The sequence below is a fragment of the Schistocerca serialis genome, chromosome 12, assembly GCF_023864345.2.
Source record: "Schistocerca serialis cubense isolate TAMUIC-IGC-003099 chromosome 12, iqSchSeri2.2, whole genome shotgun sequence".
NCBI classification, from domain to species: domain Eukaryota; kingdom Metazoa; phylum Arthropoda; class Insecta; order Orthoptera; family Acrididae; genus Schistocerca; species Schistocerca serialis.
Genome location: NC_064649.1, coordinates 150034484 through 150052336, shown reverse-complemented (window position 1 = coordinate 150052336; position 17853 = coordinate 150034484). Strand labels below are relative to the sequence as shown.

The window sequence follows — 17853 nt, the reverse complement described above, 5'->3', positions numbered from 1 at the left end:
GTGACTTTTTCTTGTTCTTTGTTGAATTCCAATATCCAGTTGAACACAAATTTCCATGAAATAAAGTTCTAGCCATATACAGGACAAATTTTTCTCTGGATGCGCTCTGCGGGCACTCCCTCCACTCACAGGAACTGCATTCTTGTCGGGTACACACTCATAGCACTCCTGCCTTCTTGGTCTGGCTGGAGATCATTATTACTTTTTATCGGCTACCTTCCACACAATGTGTTCTACCACCTTCTAGATATGTACAGGTACGAAATGTAAAACAGTATGTGCTATTCTGACATTTGTGATTTATTTATTGCCTCACCCTCATATTTAACACATTAATTCACTTGTAAAGTAATCAGATGTTTGAAGCTGTTTTATAAACGGGAGATTGATTTTTTTAAAGCATCGGGGTTTACTAGTATACACTATTTGCACAGTCACCTGAAGGATGGAAGATAGGACTGAACATCTTGTGGAAGACAAGATCACTGGGATGGAGCACAAGCTCAGACCAAGGCAAGGAATGTCAAGGAAGGCAGCCACATCCTTTCAAAGCATATCATTCTGGCACTTGCCTTGCACAATTTCGAAATCTGGAGAGCTGGGCAGGGATCTGAACCGCTATCCTCCCAAATGTGAGTCTCAAGAGTTAACCACTGTGCCACCTCACTTAACCAACATTGTTGTTATAACAATGCAACACACTTGCCGTCTGGTATGTTCCTCTAGATGTCACTAACATTTTAGCCTGAGGACTTAAAGATGTGTAATAAACTACTATATCTCGAGTTATTCAATCTGACCATTGAACAGGCAGTAAAGGAGGCCAAATAGAAACTTGGAAAAGGACTTAAAAATCAGAGGAGAAATAGAGACTTTTGAGGTTTGCCAACGAGACTACAGTTCTGTCAAAGACAGCAAAAGGACTTGCAAAAGCAGTTGAATGGAATGTATAGTGTCTTGAAAGACATTCGAACATGAACATCAACATACAGGTATGTTAATCAAGGGTACTGAAGGATATCCAAATAAATGCAGGGTAGGCTAAGATAATTGGATTAAGAAATCTTCTTTCTTTTTCTTATGGTTGTGCCTTCCTCCAGCAATGATGCAGGGTCAGCATGGTTAATCGGATTTGGCAAGGTTAATTTAAGGGGTGACCGGATGCCCTTCTTGCCGCCACCCCGTACCCCCCGGGACGGAATTAGTGTACCCCAACTGTCTGCACCTAGTGTAATCCATGGAATAGTGCGAATGTGTTCAGATGTCTGCGAGCCGTGTAACTGAGGCGGGATGTGGGGACTAGCCCAGTTTTCACCTAGTGGGAAGTGGAAAACTGCCTAAAAACCACATCCAGGCTGGCCATCACATCGGCCTCCGTCGTTAAGCCGCCAGGCGGATTCGATCCGGAGCCGGCGCACCTACCTGAGTCCAGGAAGCAGCGCATTAGTGCTCTCGGCTAACGTGGCGGGTAATTGGATTAAGAAATGAGACACTTAAAAAAGTTCTGTGATTTGTAAAGCAATGGATAAAATTGAGAGGAAATAAAATTTGCACTCACACTAGCAATAAAGGCCTTTCTGCAAAAGGGAAATTCGTTAACAACAAATACAAACGTAAATGTCAAGATGTCTTTTGTGAATGTATTTGCCTGGAGAGTAGTGCCATATGCTTGTCTGTCCTCTTCTGGATTATTGCTGCTCAGTACAATATCCTTACATCATAAGACTGATGGAGGACACTAAAAAAACTAAAAGAAGGGCAATTAATTTTGTATTATCACAGAATAGGGGAGACAGTATTACAGATAGAATAAGCACATTAGGGTGGTAATCATTAAAACAAAGATGTTTTTCCTTGTGTGGTTTTCACAAAATCTGAAACATCAACTTTATCCTGCAAATGCCAAAATATTCTGCAGATTCCCACCTCCATAGCAAGAACTCTCCATTGCAATAAAATAAGAAACATCAGCTCGCATAGGAAGGTTTAAACACTGCTTTTTCCTACTTGCTATTCAATAGTGAAACGGTCTGGAAACTGTCTGAAAAAAGTTCTAAGACCACCTTACCAAAAAATTAAGTGTGAATTGCAGAATACATACTTAAATGTGGGCGTATGAGGGGCATTCCAACTGTTGTGGGACATCGTAGAATATTCTCACTTCACTCCATATAGTTCCATGATGTTCTGATAGGTGGCGGCACTGTACACAGCCTTCAAAATAGCATTTGTAGCAGATATGCATTCATAACAGAGCTGTCATTGGGTTTCCTTTGGCAGAAAACCAGAGCACTGCATGTATTCGTAAGCATACGCAGAATGTCTATGGAGACCTGGCAGTGAACAAAAGCACGACGAGTTGTTCGCCGAGGCGTCTGTCATCGTCAGAACAAGGTCACACAAACCGGTCTAATCTCCCGTGTGCCGGCTGGCCGCTAACAGCTGAGGCTCCTGTAAACTTGTAAAACACAGACACTCTCATTTGAGCTGATTGAAGGATCACAATCAACCACCCCACCACTCAACTGAACATCTCTGTTGGTAGTGCTAACACAATCATCCACCAGCTGTGGTACTCAAAGGTGCGTGCCAACAGTATTCCTTGCTACCAAACAGAAGACCGTAAATAGCCATTGGAGGACCATATGTCCAGAACCGCTTGTGCATTACGAGGTTGATTGACAATTTTTTGTCAAAAATCGGTACTGGCAATCAAACAGGGTTTCATCATTTCAAACTGGAAACAAAAAGGCAATCTAGAGAGTTTCGCCACACCATCTCCCCTCCAAATAAAAACCTCAAAGCCACGCCCTCAGCCGGTAAAGTCACGGCGACAGTCTTCTGGTACTCTGAACGTGTTGATGTCCTCACTCACTATGCAATGACCAACTCTGAATTATACTGCTACCCTGGAAACTGAAGAAATAACTTCAGCATGTCCGTTGCCACAGAAGTGCTAATGACTGCTCTTTACCCGTGACAATGTGAAGCCCCACACAAGTCTGTGAGCTCGAGAGAAGCTCACAAAACTTCACTGGATGGTTCTTCCTCATCCACCACGCAGCTCGGATCCTGCACTTTCAAACTCCCATCCGCCTGGCCTAATGAAGTACGCACTCCGTGGGAAGCAGCATGTGGATGACGGGGGAGGTTATCGGTGCAGCGAGATGTCGGCTCCGACGTCTACAAGTAGATACCTTGTGAGCTCACGGGAGACCGAGTTGAAAAATAGCATTCTGTAGCCAAAAGAGTGGGGAATAATATGGAGCATTCAAACTCAGGATACAACCAACCTGTTTTCACAAAAAAAAGTGTTGCATTACTTATTAGTGTGGAGAGCAGCATCAAACTGGACTGTGGATTGAAGACCACAACAACAACAAAATACGTATGAAATGTAAATTAGTAATTCCTTGATAAATTTCTGAAATGCCATTAATAAGAGTAACCATTGGTGCAGAAATTGGAAATTTGTGGTAAGTTCTATGGGACCAAACTGCTAAGGCCATCGGTCCCTAGGCTTACACACTACTCAGTCTAACTTACGCTAAAGACAACACACATACACCCGTGCCCGAGGGAGGACTCGAATCTCTAACGGAGGGTGGGTGGGTGGCGCGCGAACCGTGGCGAGGCACCTCAGATCGCACTGACGGATACCCCGCGCGGCTAACCGTCGGTGCCAAAAGTTGACTGAAGTGTAAGTTAAAATCTGATAACAGGAAAGTACTGAAGCCAGAAGCAACTGAAAGCATCACTCACACAGACAGACAGTTTCACTCACCATCCCTCTGCTCCTTGGCCTCCTCCACAACCGTTTCCTGCGGGTGTAGAGCTCGTCCGGTCGGCACTGCGGCCTGGGCAGACGCCGCGGTGCCCACCAGGTGCCTGTGGTCGTCCGGTGCCGCGGGGTGGCTGGCCAGGGAGCTGAGCGAGCTCACGCGGGAGAAACAGGGTGTGCCCTCCTCGCAGTATGCGACGGGCTTCTCGGGGGACACGAAGCTGGCAGGTGTAGCCTCTGCCTGCACTTCCACTGTGGGCTTCAGCTGCAACGGTACCAGTAAGTTGCGTCGGCATAAAAAGTCTGTATAGACCCACTATTTTACAGCTGCTCAGTGTAGGATGTAAGTACTGAGCTAGTCTTCAGCTACAATATGTATAAGCACTTGGAAAACATATTACAGACTTCCTCAAATCCTGCCCTGAAATGAGATCTATCCTTCATGAAATCCTCCCCATTCCGCTAAGAGTGTCTTTCCGCCGTCCACCTCACCTTCTTAAACTCTTGGTTCATCCCTATGAAATCCCCAAACCACCTTCCCTACCCTCTGGCTCCTACCCTTGTAACCGCCTCCGGTGTACAACCTGTCCCATACACCCTCCCACCACCACCTACTCCAGTCCTGTAACCCGGAAGGTGTACACGATCAAAGGCAGAGCCGCATGTGAAAGCACCCACGTGATTTACCAACTGACCTGCCTACACTGTGATGCATTCTATGTGGGAATGACCAGCAACAAACTGTCCATTCGCATGAATGGACACAGGGAGACAGTGTTTGTTGGTAATGAGGATCACCCTGTGGCTAAACATGCCTTGGTGCACGGCCAGCACATCTTGGCACAGTGTTACACCATCCGGGTTATCTGGATACTTCCCACCAACACCAACCTATCCGAACTTCGGAGATGGGAACTTGCTCTTCAATATATTCTCTCTTCCCGTTACCCACCAGGCCTCAACCTCCGCTAATTCCAAGTTGCCCCCTCTCGTACCTCACCTGTCATTCAACAACATCTTTGCCTCTGTACTTCCGCCTTGACTGACATCTCTGCCCAACCTCTTTGCGTTTACATATGTCTGCCTGTGCCTGTATATGTGCGGATGGATGTGTGTGTGTGTGTGTGTGTGTGTGTGTGTGTGTGTGTGTGTGGGCGCGCGCGCGCGCACGCACGAGAGTGTATACCTGTCATTTTTCCCCCCTAAGGTAAGTCTTTCCGCTCCCGGGATTGGAATGACTCCTTACCCTCTCCCTTAAAACCCACATCCTTTTGTCTTTCCCTCTCCTTCCCTCTTTCCTGATGAAGCAACCTTGGGTTGCAAAAGCTTGAAATTTGTGTGTGTGTGTGTGTGTGTGTGTGTGTGTGTGTGTGTTTTTTTTTTTTTTTATTGTGTCTATCAACATACCAGCTCTTTCTCGTTTGGTAAGTTACAGCATCTTTGTTTTTTATATATATTTTTCCCACGTGGAATGTTTCCCTCTATTATATTCATATTACAGACTTAGTTTGAGATAGTGTTATGTTCACAAAAATATGATTAATGTCAGTTTACAAACATGAAATAAAAAAGTTGCACAAATGGACAGGAGTTTTATGTGAGGTGCTTTGTACAAAAATACTACTACACCACAGATGAGCTTCCCCATACCATCAGAATTTCATTTTGATAATATAGATCCATGATGAAGGAGATGGTGGACCAAATATGGTGATAACAGGGAGGGGGTGGGAGGAAGGAGGGGAGAGGCACGATAGAGGAGGTAGGTCAGATAATGAGGGAGAGAGAGGATACATGAAATCCTGTGGTCCTACATCCTTCTCTTGTCCTGCAGGTCGTATGCCACTGCCTCCTTTGCCTCTCATACGAGATTAGAAAATTTCTGAGTGCTGCTAAGCAAAAAATATTTCCCTCTAAATACTGTAGTAACCGGTATTTGAGTACGGAGCTTGAGAGTTTTGTAATCGTAATGTCAATGGTTAAAATCTCACTAGCAGTAACTTTATTTTGCTTTTATTTCAGTTCCATATTTATGTAACAAATGGAAACTGACAGATACTGAACGATAATTTTTTAATAAAAATGACATATTGGTACATTTAATTAACAATCACATGAAAATGCAAATATTCACAATAAATCAAAATTTGATACAAAAGTTTGGGGCTTCAAATTGAAAATGAAATACTCTCTTTTTTCTACAATCTGAACAGTATTATTGCTATACATAATTTTTTAATTTAACACTATGGTGTTGCGCATATGTACAAAATTCTAATTTATTTTTGTATGACCATTACTTAAAAATAAAACGATGTTATTTTTATCAAAACATTATGACTTAATATTTGTTATTTAACATTTGCATTTGATAAAAAGTATAGATTTTAATGTTTTTCTTAATAAAGATGTAGCAACTACTGACTTTAGAATGGACGATTACATGATTCCAAGACTTTTATGGTACACATTAGGCAACCTGCAACTATTTTTGTACTTAACACTGATCAGAAATATTCTAATCCTTCCATTTTTCAAAAAAAGAAAGAATGTTATTTTTATTTAAAAATATTATTCAATACTTATAACATTTCCTTTTGGTAATAAATACAGAATTTAAATAAAAATGTGGTTACTAACAAGGATTGAAACAGGGGCTTCGTGATTACAGGACTATGTACTCTGCTATAGGTGAGCCTGTTAAAATGTTGGAAATGTGCAGTACTTTACAGCACACTGAAATCTTCTACTCCTCAAATGTGATTTTTTTTCCATTTTTAATAGCATTTTTGAGAACTGTGTTCTACTACTTTAGCAAACAAAGGTCTGAACACTGACATTTAAATCCACTAAGGATGAAGAAAACTGAACAGGACTAGCACACTCCTAAGATGTATATACATGGCACAGGTAATATTCCCAGTTCTTTGAAAATTGATGACAATCGTATTGTGATCTTCATAATTCATATTCGCATGAGAAATACTTTGCTGTATTGACCCCAGAAAGGAATACAGTATAAAATGACTGTGTTAACCAGAGCAAGGTATAGAGTTCTAATAGTGGCCAAGTCACTCTCTGATTGATAACTAAGAGCATAAAAGAAGCTAATCATTTTGCACAGCAGTCTGCTTCTGTGTATATTCCATTTTATCTACCCACAGCCCATGGAATTTAGTCCCAGTGAGTAGTTAAATTAGTTGATTATCTATGACTACTGTTTCTAAGTGTGCTGTATGGTTCTGTGATGAGTGGAAGACCATTTGAGCTGGTTTATCCGTATTAAGTATGAGGTTGTGATCATAAAGCCAGTACAGGTTCCTTTCAGTCAACCAAGTGAGCTCTCATCTGCTGTGGGTATATGTAAATAATGCAGGTACTGTGGATGGCAGATTTCTAGGAGATCTTTAACAAAAAGAAGGAAGAGGAGGAGGGCTAAGGTTGAGCCCTTACTGATATCAAATCTATGTGAGTTGTTCTTCCACTGAGTTATTTCTAACAACTGCCCTCTGCTCGATAGAAGAAATTGACTTAGATGGCCATTAGAGGGGACAGTATTGCCACAGTTCTGTGCTTGCGTAGCAAGTACGCCACTCATCCTGCCATGTGACTATGTCAACCAATAGCATTCCTCACAGCCAGTATAGATACGACCACCCAGAAAAACGTCAGCCAGTTCTGTACTCCTATCTTATACGAGGTGTGGCTAGAAAAAAACCGGACTAGTACTGGTGAAACAATAAAACGAATGCAATAAGGCTGAAAGTCGCGTGGCCTGTCACGTGACTCTCGCTCCGCCTACTGCTCGAGTTTCATCTGCCTCCTGCACTCAGTCTGCCCGTGGCGTCTGTTTTAAGTAGTTGACGTTTTGTCTGTGCGTCGGAAAATGTTGAGTGTACAGAAAGAACAGCGCGTTAACATCAAATTTTGTTTCAAACTAGGAAAATCTGCAAGGGAAACGTTTGTAATGTTACAACAAGTGTACGGCGATGATTGTTTATTGCGAACACAAGTGTTTGAGTGGTTTAAACGATTTAAAGATGGCCGCGAAGACACCAGTGATGACACTCGCACTGGCAGACCATTGTCAGCAAAAACTGATGCAAACATTGAAAAAATCGGTAAACTTGTTCGACAAGATCGTCGTTTAACAATCAGAGCAGTGTCTGAGTTAACAGGAGTTGACAAGGAAAGTGTTAGGCAGATTCTTCATGAAAGTTTCAACATGAACAAAGTGTGTTCGAAAATGGTTCCAAAGTGTCTCACAATTGAACAGAAGGAACGCCGAAGAATGATTTGTTCTGTCATCCTGGAAAACATTGAAAGTGATCCCACCTTCTTACAAAATGTTGTTACTTGCGATGAATAGTGGTTTTTTACTTACGATCCCGAAACTAAATGCCAATCGATGCATTGGAAAACTCCTGGTTCTCCACGACAAAAAAAAGCACGAATGTCAAAATCGAAATTCAAGGCAATGATGATTGTTTTTTTTTTGACATCAAAGGGACTGTGCACATTGATTGGGTACCAGAGGGACAAACAGTGAATCAGCATTACTACATTAGCGTCCTGGCTACCCTACGTGAGTGAGTACGGAGAAAACGGAACGATGTGTGGAGAAAAATGTCATGGATCCTTCACCGAGACAATGTCCCAGCTCACAGTGCATTGTCAGTGAAGACGTTTTTGGCAAAACACAACATTCCCATCTTAGATCATCCACCCTACTCACCTGATTTGGCCCCTGTGACTTTTTTCTTTTCCCTAAAGTCAAGTCAGCTTTGAAAGGAACTAGATTTGAGACTGTTGAAGCAGTAAAAGAAAAAGCGACGGAAGTAATGTATGGACTTACCGAAAATGATCTGCAGCATTGCTATGAACAGTGGAAAATTCGTATGGAGCGGTGTAGAGACCGAGGAGGAGAGTACATTGAAGGAGATAACATGAAATTGTAAATAATTGTAAATAAATGTTTTTTCCAGCATCAGTCCGGTTTTTTTCTAGCCGCACCTCGTATTCTCCATTACTATCCTTGCTGTACTATAGACTATTTGATGACAATCTCACTTGGCACTTTGTCTTTCTCTCTAGCCCCAATTCAAACTGTTTCTTTCTTTGCTTGTGACCTGTTGGCATCATTGTGCCAAAGATTTCTGCTTTGCACCTCTTTGTCACATAGGTTGCTTTGGGTTTGTCCTAGTATGTGTCCTGATTGCTCACTGTGAGCCTCGTTTAGCTCAACTACCGCTTGGTGTCATTTTCTCTTCTGCAGATGACCCTTCCACCTCGCAGCTTCATCCATTTCCCTCCTGTGTTCAGATGCATGCCCTGGTATCTGGTTGCTCACGGATATAACAGTACCAAATAAGAGGTAAGGGAGCCTGCTGACCCTAATCTTGGCAGATTAAATTTACCAATAAACAGAATGAAATAAAGTGGAACAACCACAGGAAACTAGACGTATGGAAGGTAAGCACCATGCCAAAATCTAGTGCAAGAATTCGGCATAAAAGAAGAGGCTTACAAAACACTCATCTGATCGATTTTCTACATCTACATCTACATGGATATTCTGCAAATCACATTTAAGTTCCTGGCAGAGGGTTTTTTCGAACCACCTTCACAATTCTCTATTATTCCACTCTCGTATAGTGTGCGGAAAGAATGAACACCTATATCTTTCCGTACGAGCTCTGATTTCCCTTATTTTATCGTGGTGATCGTTCCTCCCCATGTAGGTCAGTGTCAATAAAATATTTTTGCATTCGGAGGAGAAAGTTAATGATTGGTATTTCGTGAGAAGATTCCGTCGCAACGAAAAAGCCTTTCTTTTAATGATTTCCAGCCCAAATCCTGTATCATTTCTGTGACACACTCTCCCATATTTCGCGATAATACAAAACGCGCTGCCCTTCTTTGAACTTTTTCAATGTACTCCATCAGTCCTATCTGGTAAGGATCCCACACCGCGCAGCAGTATTCTAAAAGAGGACGGACAAGCGTAGTGTAGGCAGCCTCCTTAGTAGGTCTGTTACATTTTCTAAGTGTCCTGCCATTAAAACGCAGTCTTTGGTTAGCCTTCCCCACAACATTTTCTATGTGTTACTTCCAATTTAAGTTGTTCGTAAATGTAACTCCTAGTTACTTAGTTGAATGTACGGCTTTTAGATTAGACTGATTTATCATTTAACTGAAGTTTAACAAGTTCCTTTTAGCATTCATGTGGATGACCTCTGTACTAGCATTGGCGACACCGTCGTCAATACTTTCCTCTTTTACAATAGTCATCTTTTTACACAGGAATAAACAAAACACAACAAATTTATCTTTTCTAAAGGATACTAAACTATTTTACTCACAGTTTACTTATTTTCTTATAAGGTCTTCTTTGTTGATTGGTGCGTGATGGAATTCACAACACTGAAACACTACACTTATATGAATATTGCTTTTTTGGTTGCACAACACTTTACACTTTTTTCTTCTTTCGTGACTTATTGCGCCGTTATTCTTGCTCCAGTAACTGCATCCCGTTGTCTTGAAGGTATCAGCATTCGACTTCCTTTGTCTTGAAGGTATCAGCATTCGACTTCCTTTGTCTTGAAGGTATCAGCATTCGACTTCCTTTAACATTTTCAGCCAGGATGTACGAATTCTGTCGTTTTCTTCGCAATCTCGGTGGTAGTTTATTTCGGTAACATTTTGAATAATCCCGGACGACGCCACCATATTGTACTGGTTGTTACCTATCTCGTTTCTTGATAACTGAATAATGTGAAATCTTTCGCGGTATATTGTGGTAGGACCACATTCGCACCACGTGTATGTAATTGAGAATAGTACGAGTAGTTCCAGCACAAATTCAGCAAGGCTTATTTATTAGTAGCTGCTGAAAGATTACACACTGCAGATCTCGTTTGTCTAGGGGTTTTCGAAGTTTTGTCTGCAAAATCATTACTCTAACAAGCATGGTCTGGGTTTTCTTCTTGTTTGAAATAAACACTACCGGATACGAATTACTTTCGGCTAAAAATAATATTTATTCGTACTTTTTGTTTAGTCACTACAATATTTTCACTACGAACATTGATACTCTAAAAATGCATTATACTGTACTGGTCACTTAAACACGTCCATCTCCCTCCAATACCGACAAAGAAGTGGCGGGCAAGCCAACATGTGCCCGGAAGTTGCAGACATTCCTGCATTCCAGATTCTTTGGTCTTCTGACCTTAATACTCTCCAAAGACACTTATAAATAAATATATATAAATATACAACATTTAACATCTCAAACAAATCCATTATTTATCATAAAAGAAAATATTCATAAATAAATAAATTAAACACATTGTATGGCAACATAATGAAGTTACCTTAACTCTCTACTGTGGGCATCGTACTTTTCGCATGAGATAAACTTTATCTCTGACAGTTAATTACATTACATTAGGTGGAGATTCGCTGGTAACATAGTTCAACATGCTAATTTCATTGTTGCTGCCTCCTTCTCTGACTTAGCCAACCAAAAGTGTCATCCGAGGGACATTGTGGCAGCTTTAAAATATTGCATTTTCCATTCCCCACTAAGTTAACAGCCATTTGATCAGAATCCAGTTTCTTTTGTTGCTGTTGGTCCTGCGACACAAATGTCTTGTGACTGCTACTAGAATCCCCATGTTATTCGTTAGCTCAGTAATACCCAGACTATTTTACTGTAACATCCAGAAACCGCTTTGAACACAAGAATTACGATTTAAACATCCATGTGAACATCAAGGGGGTTACGGAATACTTGGAAGCCAGACTGTTTCATAACCCCCCCCCCAAATAAAATCTGACTTCATCATTCTTTGGATGAATAACTTGTAGAGCCTTCATGGGGAGTTACAAAATTGACTTGCTTTATTAAATTACTATATGACCAACTTCTGCTCCTCAAGGACCTCTCACCTATAAATACTTTTTCAGTGTATATTGTAAATGGTCAGCCAGCCACATACACCCCTGTGACTCCTAGTTTTCTTCTTGTCAGTTATGTTTTAATTGACAGTTTTTAAGCATCTCCCGACTTCCACATTTTTTTCATATGGTTGAGCACCTGTGGTTGAGCCCACGAACACGCATATGTACCATACCGCACCTGTATCAATCAGTGGCTGAATGGGGCAGCGAAAGGAAGGGTGGCTAATGTACAGCATCGGGGTCTCCCAGCTCTTGCATCTGTTAGAGCTGCTGCCACTCTGACTGTCTTGGATCTCATCAGCAGTTATTCACTGATCCATCCATCCATCAATTTCACTTCTTCAGTTAGTAGTATTCCTCTGATGTATACTGTGTGGGAATTGTCTATAACAAAGAATTGAAGTGATGGACGACATAGGAGAAGATGTGCATAGAAACAGATGAAGAAAGATAGTCAGAACAGGACAGACAGACTGACTCCAGTTTAAATCTGTCGTAAGACAGATCCAGCAGCACTCCACATGTACAGTGAAACAGTCCTCCGCCAACCAGCTTTCAGAGGTTATTTAGGGTTACCTTTTCAGTATTTTGGCATAAGGGGTCTGCGCTCTCCAGTAACTCATTTCAGAGTTATTGCATTCCATTTGCTTTCATGCCAGATTGCTCAGTATCTGTATTGCACTAAAAATATCACAACACCGCCAATGCTGAAGATGTGTGCTGTGCATTTTGTTTACTAACAACTCCTATCACATCCATTAACAGTACTCTCCGCTCACAACATAATGCCCACCTTACACTTCAACCTTGAGCTCACAACCTCCAGGGGACTCGCCGCTCTTTGGTGGGTTCATGCTTGGCTACCACAGGCTCCCAGCCTTTGCAGCATCTTTTCCCTTTCGTGCTGCATGTCTATCATGTTAGTATCATTTTTCCCTTTCCTTGGAGAACATGTCTGGTGTTTTTTTTTTGGGAATGTTGCACACTGTCCATAGCTGACATACAAACAGTCTCACCACTGGTTTTCATGCCTATTTTCCTTCCTTCGTTCACCTTCTCCTATCCTTCCCCCTCTTCAATATTTGAGGCTCCTCTTTTTCCTTCTTCCTCCCTTTGTCCACGCGAAGGCCAGTCAATGCATCTAAAATGTTGTAGGTGACGGGGTAACATGTAATTCCCAGCCTTGGGCCAACCGGTAATGTTTGCATGTACCACCTGGTGCAGGCCAGGCCCAGAGAGGGGCGATTGCCTGAACTGCTACCTTCCTAAATTGCTGATTGTTCACTCCTAAGTCACATGCCCCAAGCACCTGGCACAGGGACCAATCACCTAAGGCTGCTGTGTGCCCATTTGAAAGGGGCACCCAGTTGGAAGGAGCAAGCCATCAGACATGCTGGCAGTCATGGGAGATTTCCTCAAAGTGAGCCAATTATCATCTTTGCAGTCCACGTCTACCAAACATAGATGGAATGAAGCTCCCAATTCAAAGACCCTCCCAGCTGCATCACAGTGCTGCTCAACAGTCTAACAGAGGCCTAAATCCAAATGTATGTCTGATCAGGGTGGCATTGCAGTCCATTGGGTGACAAAAAAAGGTAGATGCCTCCTTAGTGCCCACAAGCACTATTTTTCCCATCTTTGTTACAGTGGGAGAATCTGTCCAGGATCAAAGCAGGCTATGAAGTTATCACAGTCTGACTGTAGATTATGAACCTGAAGTGCTGCTCCCAGTGTCATCATTTCAACCACACTTTATAGGCTATATAATAGAGGGAAACATTCCACATGGGAAAAATATATCTAAAAGCAAAGATAATGTGACTTACCGAACAAAAGCGCTGGCAGGTCGATAGACACACAAACAAACACAAACACAAAATTCAAGCTTTCGTAACAAACTGTTGCCTCATCAGGAAAGAGGGAAGGAGAGGCAAAGCCGAAAGGATGTGGGTTTTAAGGGAGAGGGTAAGGAGTCATTCCAATCCCGGGAGCGGAAAGACTTACCTTAGGGAGAAAAAAGGATGGGTATACACTCGCGCGCACACACACACACACACACACACACACACACACACACACACACACACACACACACACACACACACACACGTCCATCCACACGCAGACATCTCAAAAGCAGACATATTTAAAGACAAAGAGTTTGGGCAGAGATGTCAGTCGAGGCTATCTCCTTGTTCTCTTCACTTCCGCCTCGACTGACATCTCTGCCCAAACTCTTTGTTTTTAAATATGTCTGCTTGTGAGATGTCTGCTTGTGTCTGTATATGTGTGGATTGACGCGTGTGTGTGTGTGTGTGTGTGTGTGTGTGTGTGTGTGTGTGTGTGTGTGTGTGTGTGTGTGCGCGCGCGAGTGTGTACCCATCCTTTTTTCCCCCCAAGGTAAGTCTTTCCACTCCCGGGATTGGAATGACTCCTTACCCTCTCCCTTAAAACCCACATCCTTTCGTCTTTCCCTCTCCTTCCCTCTTTCCTGATGAGGCAACAGTTTGTTGCGAAAGCTTGAATTTTTTGTGTGTGTTTGTGTTTGTTTGTGTGTCTATCGACCTGCCAGCACTTTCGTTCAGTAAGTCACATCATCTTTGTTTTTAGATACACTTTATAGTCTTGTTGACAAGCGGCCAACTGTGTAACTTGATGTAGGGAAGGTAACCAGACCTATTGTCTGCCACCACCTTGCTGCTGCATCTACTGCAATGGTTATCATGCCACCTCCTGTCGTAATTATCTGTTATGTTTTGATGAGCAGCTGTCTAGGAGATCTGGGTAAAGGAAAAAGTTCCTTACCCGGTCACTCGCAAGTTACTGGCTAGTTAAAAACCCTGTGTCCTACTGTCAGGCACTTATAATGTGGTTCTTGCTTCATCTTGCTCCATGAAGGACATGGCCATGCAGACATGTGACCTCAAATACATCTCAGAGATTGTGAAATCTCCCATTGTCATGGTAGTATCACCAGCCCCTTGTCCAGCTGTGCAACAAGCCATCAAACCCTCGCCACAATGGGAGAAGTCACCAGATACACAACCGACCTGCTGGAAAGGACAGATGAAATACTCCCATGAAGACTTCCTATCTCCTTTCAGTCAACCAACATCTAACACTTCCTCTGCCAACTGGAAAGGCTCAAGAAATCCAACAAAGGCAAACGGTCTTCTCCTAAACTGACTCGGAGATACTCTTCGATGGTGTCATCGTGTACTACCTTCACCTGGCCAGCCTCCGTGCCACCAGAGCACTGAGGTGAAACCCCTTGACCTTTATCCTCATCGTGATTGTCCTTACAATGACCAACATTTCCCCAATTGTGATGCCAGGTAGAATATCTTACAAACATTATCCGTATCACCGCAGAACGTTCTGTTCCCTGCTCTTCGTCTATACAATGCATGTCAAACACCTTAGGTCATCATTTTGCGGAAATTTCAAGCTCTTCCCACTGTCACCCGGCCTTCTTCCATCAGAAATGAATGGAGGTGGCTCTAGTGATACCCTTCCCTTCTCTGAATTGTGAGGCACAGTACTGCCTGTGATATGAGAGAGCAATACTCTCTTGTGGACAACCAGAATGCACGTTTCCCAGTCACTGGTGGGAAGCCATTGTCATACCCATACCTAAGCCCGGTAAGGACAAACGCATTCTTTCTAGTTATCACCCAATTTCTCTTGCCAGATTTGTTTGCAAGGTGATGCAGCATATGATTTATGCCTGGGTGGTATGTTGGCTCGAGTCTCGCAATTTACTAACCACTGCACAGTGTGGATATCGAGGACGCTGTTCTGCAAATCACCATCTCGTCACTATGTCCACCCGTGTTATGAATGGTTTCCTGCAGAAAACCCAGATTATGACCATATTTTATGATTTGGAGAAAACCTACGACACCTGCTCCGTGACTGGTATCCTGTGCACTCTCTACACAGGTGACTTCCATGGCAGCCTGAACTATTTCCTTGAGGAATTTTCCAAAGACTGAGTTTTCAAGGCCCAAGTGTCCTCTCTCTTGTCAATCACCTTTATTCCTGAAGATAGTGTTCCCAAGTATTCCTTCCTCAGTGACTGTACCTTTGTGTATACTGATGGTTCTCGGATTGACCATGGTGTTGGGTACACCATTGTCATTGGTGCCAACGTCTTTAGTTATTGGCTTCTGGTGCACTGCTCAGTATTTACAGTGTAGCTTTTCACCCTGTATCAGGCCACTGAATACATTTGGCGACACAGGCTTTTTAGATGTGTCAGACACTGTCGGCACCCTTCAAAGCCTCTGTGGGCTGTACACCACCCATCCCTTAGTGCAATCGTTACAGGAAAACTGTCACTTGATCACTCGTGATAGAGCCCCTCAGATGTTTGTGTGGGTTCACGCCCATGTCAGTGTGGCAGGAAACAAAGCTACTGATACTGGTGCCAAGGCTGCAGTGATTTTACCTCAGCCCATTGGTTCATAAATTCCCTCTAATGATTACTGTGTTGCCATCTGTCAGGAGGTGGTGTCACTTTAGCTTCACTGGTTCTCCATTCAATGGAATAATGGTTGGTTGGTTTGGGGAAGGAGACCAGACAGCATGGTCATCGGTCTCATTGGATTAGGGAAGGATGCGGAAGGAAGTCGGCCGTGCCCTTTTAGAGAAACCATCCCTGCATTTGCATGAAGTGATTTAGGGAAATCACGGAAAACCTAAATCAGGATGGCCGGACGCAGGATTGAACCGTCGTCCTCCCGAATGCGAGTCCAGTGTCTAACCACTGCGCCACCTCGCTCGGTACTCAATGGAATAAGCTCTGGGTTATTAAGATTCTCCCTGTGGCTTGGACAAACTCCTGTCAGCCCTCCCTTCATGAGGTCATTTTATCTAGGCTGCGTATTTTGCACTGCCTTTTCAGCCTTTGCCATTTGTTAAGTGGCGCTCCCCCAGCATGTTGTGGACATTGGGTGCAATGTTAAAATGTCAGGCATTTCCTGGCAGAATGGAGTTTTTTTTTTAATAGTTTGTGTGCCTGTTTGAGTTTTCCATCGGAATTATCGCCCGTTTTAGCGAACGACAAGCGAGCTGTTGACTGCGTGTTACTTTTTATCCATAAAAGCATTATGGCGAAGACCATGTAATTTTTATTTCAGGACCTCCATTACTCTATGGCATACTTTATACACTTTTCTCCACATCTTTGTTTTAGCATTCTTCTGTTCCATCGATTGTGAATAGAGTGTAGTCATTTCTACCTCCTCTCTTAGTCTTCATGTTGTATAGTTCTGATATGGGCGCATATCATTATAGTTGCTTTTGCACCCAAATACAAAACAAAAGAAAAGGAAACAAACACCACACAAACTAATGTGTAGAAAGCAGGAGTTTCGATATCAGAATGAAAGATGCAATTTCCATTTGTGCATGACAGCAGGGGGACTGAAACTCGTGCAGGGACTTCTGGAAACACAATTCTGGTATGCTCTTAGGCCATTTGAAGTGCTCCACGTTTTTCAGTCCAATGTGTAGATCTCATTGTGTGATTTTTTTCTTGTCCTCCGTATGTGATTAGGACTTCTGCATCTTACAGTCTCCAAATTGAACTGTTAACATGTTGCGTGTGTTGAGCTTGACATTCACTTACATCTGTTAGAGAGAACATGATAGTGTGTATGGTGAACTTGATGAAAGTCATGGCAGTAAGAAAGCAACTACTGGGTTGGTGTATATGTTCATATCATTTTTCCAATTTTGATAAACACAAGACACACACATAAGAGATTTCAGTCACCAGTAATGTGTTTTTCTTCACTATTTACAACAGTCTGCCAAAACTGGGGCAACTTTACTACTCTGTGACTAGAAATTGTGTGGTTTTGAGGCAAAGAACTCACCAATCCATGTTCACAGTGCCTTTTCATCCAGAAAGAAAGGAAGTAAGTCTCTCAAAGGTTGTTATGCAGAGAGCAAAAAAGGTGATAATCTGAGTGAGTGCACAGGATTAAGTGAACCAGATTGGTCTGGAATGACTTCTAAAATAAACTCCTGTACAATATTTTTTGTCAGTCTAGCAGAATGATAGAGGCTGTTATCATGGAGCAGCATCACTTCATACA

General features: G+C 42.6%; 1 protein-coding gene across 1 annotated transcript in view; it reads right to left on the bottom strand.

Annotated features, from left to right (window-relative positions):
* LOC126428012 (uncharacterized) overlaps positions 1-17853 on the bottom strand; it is a 44286-nt gene that overhangs the window by 24397 nt on the left and 2036 nt on the right. Inside the window, exon 2 of the mRNA XM_050089894.1 lies at positions 3785-4046. Coding sequence (XP_049945851.1) covers positions 3785-4046 — 262 coding nt within the window. The remainder of the gene's footprint in view (positions 1-3784; positions 4047-17853) is intronic.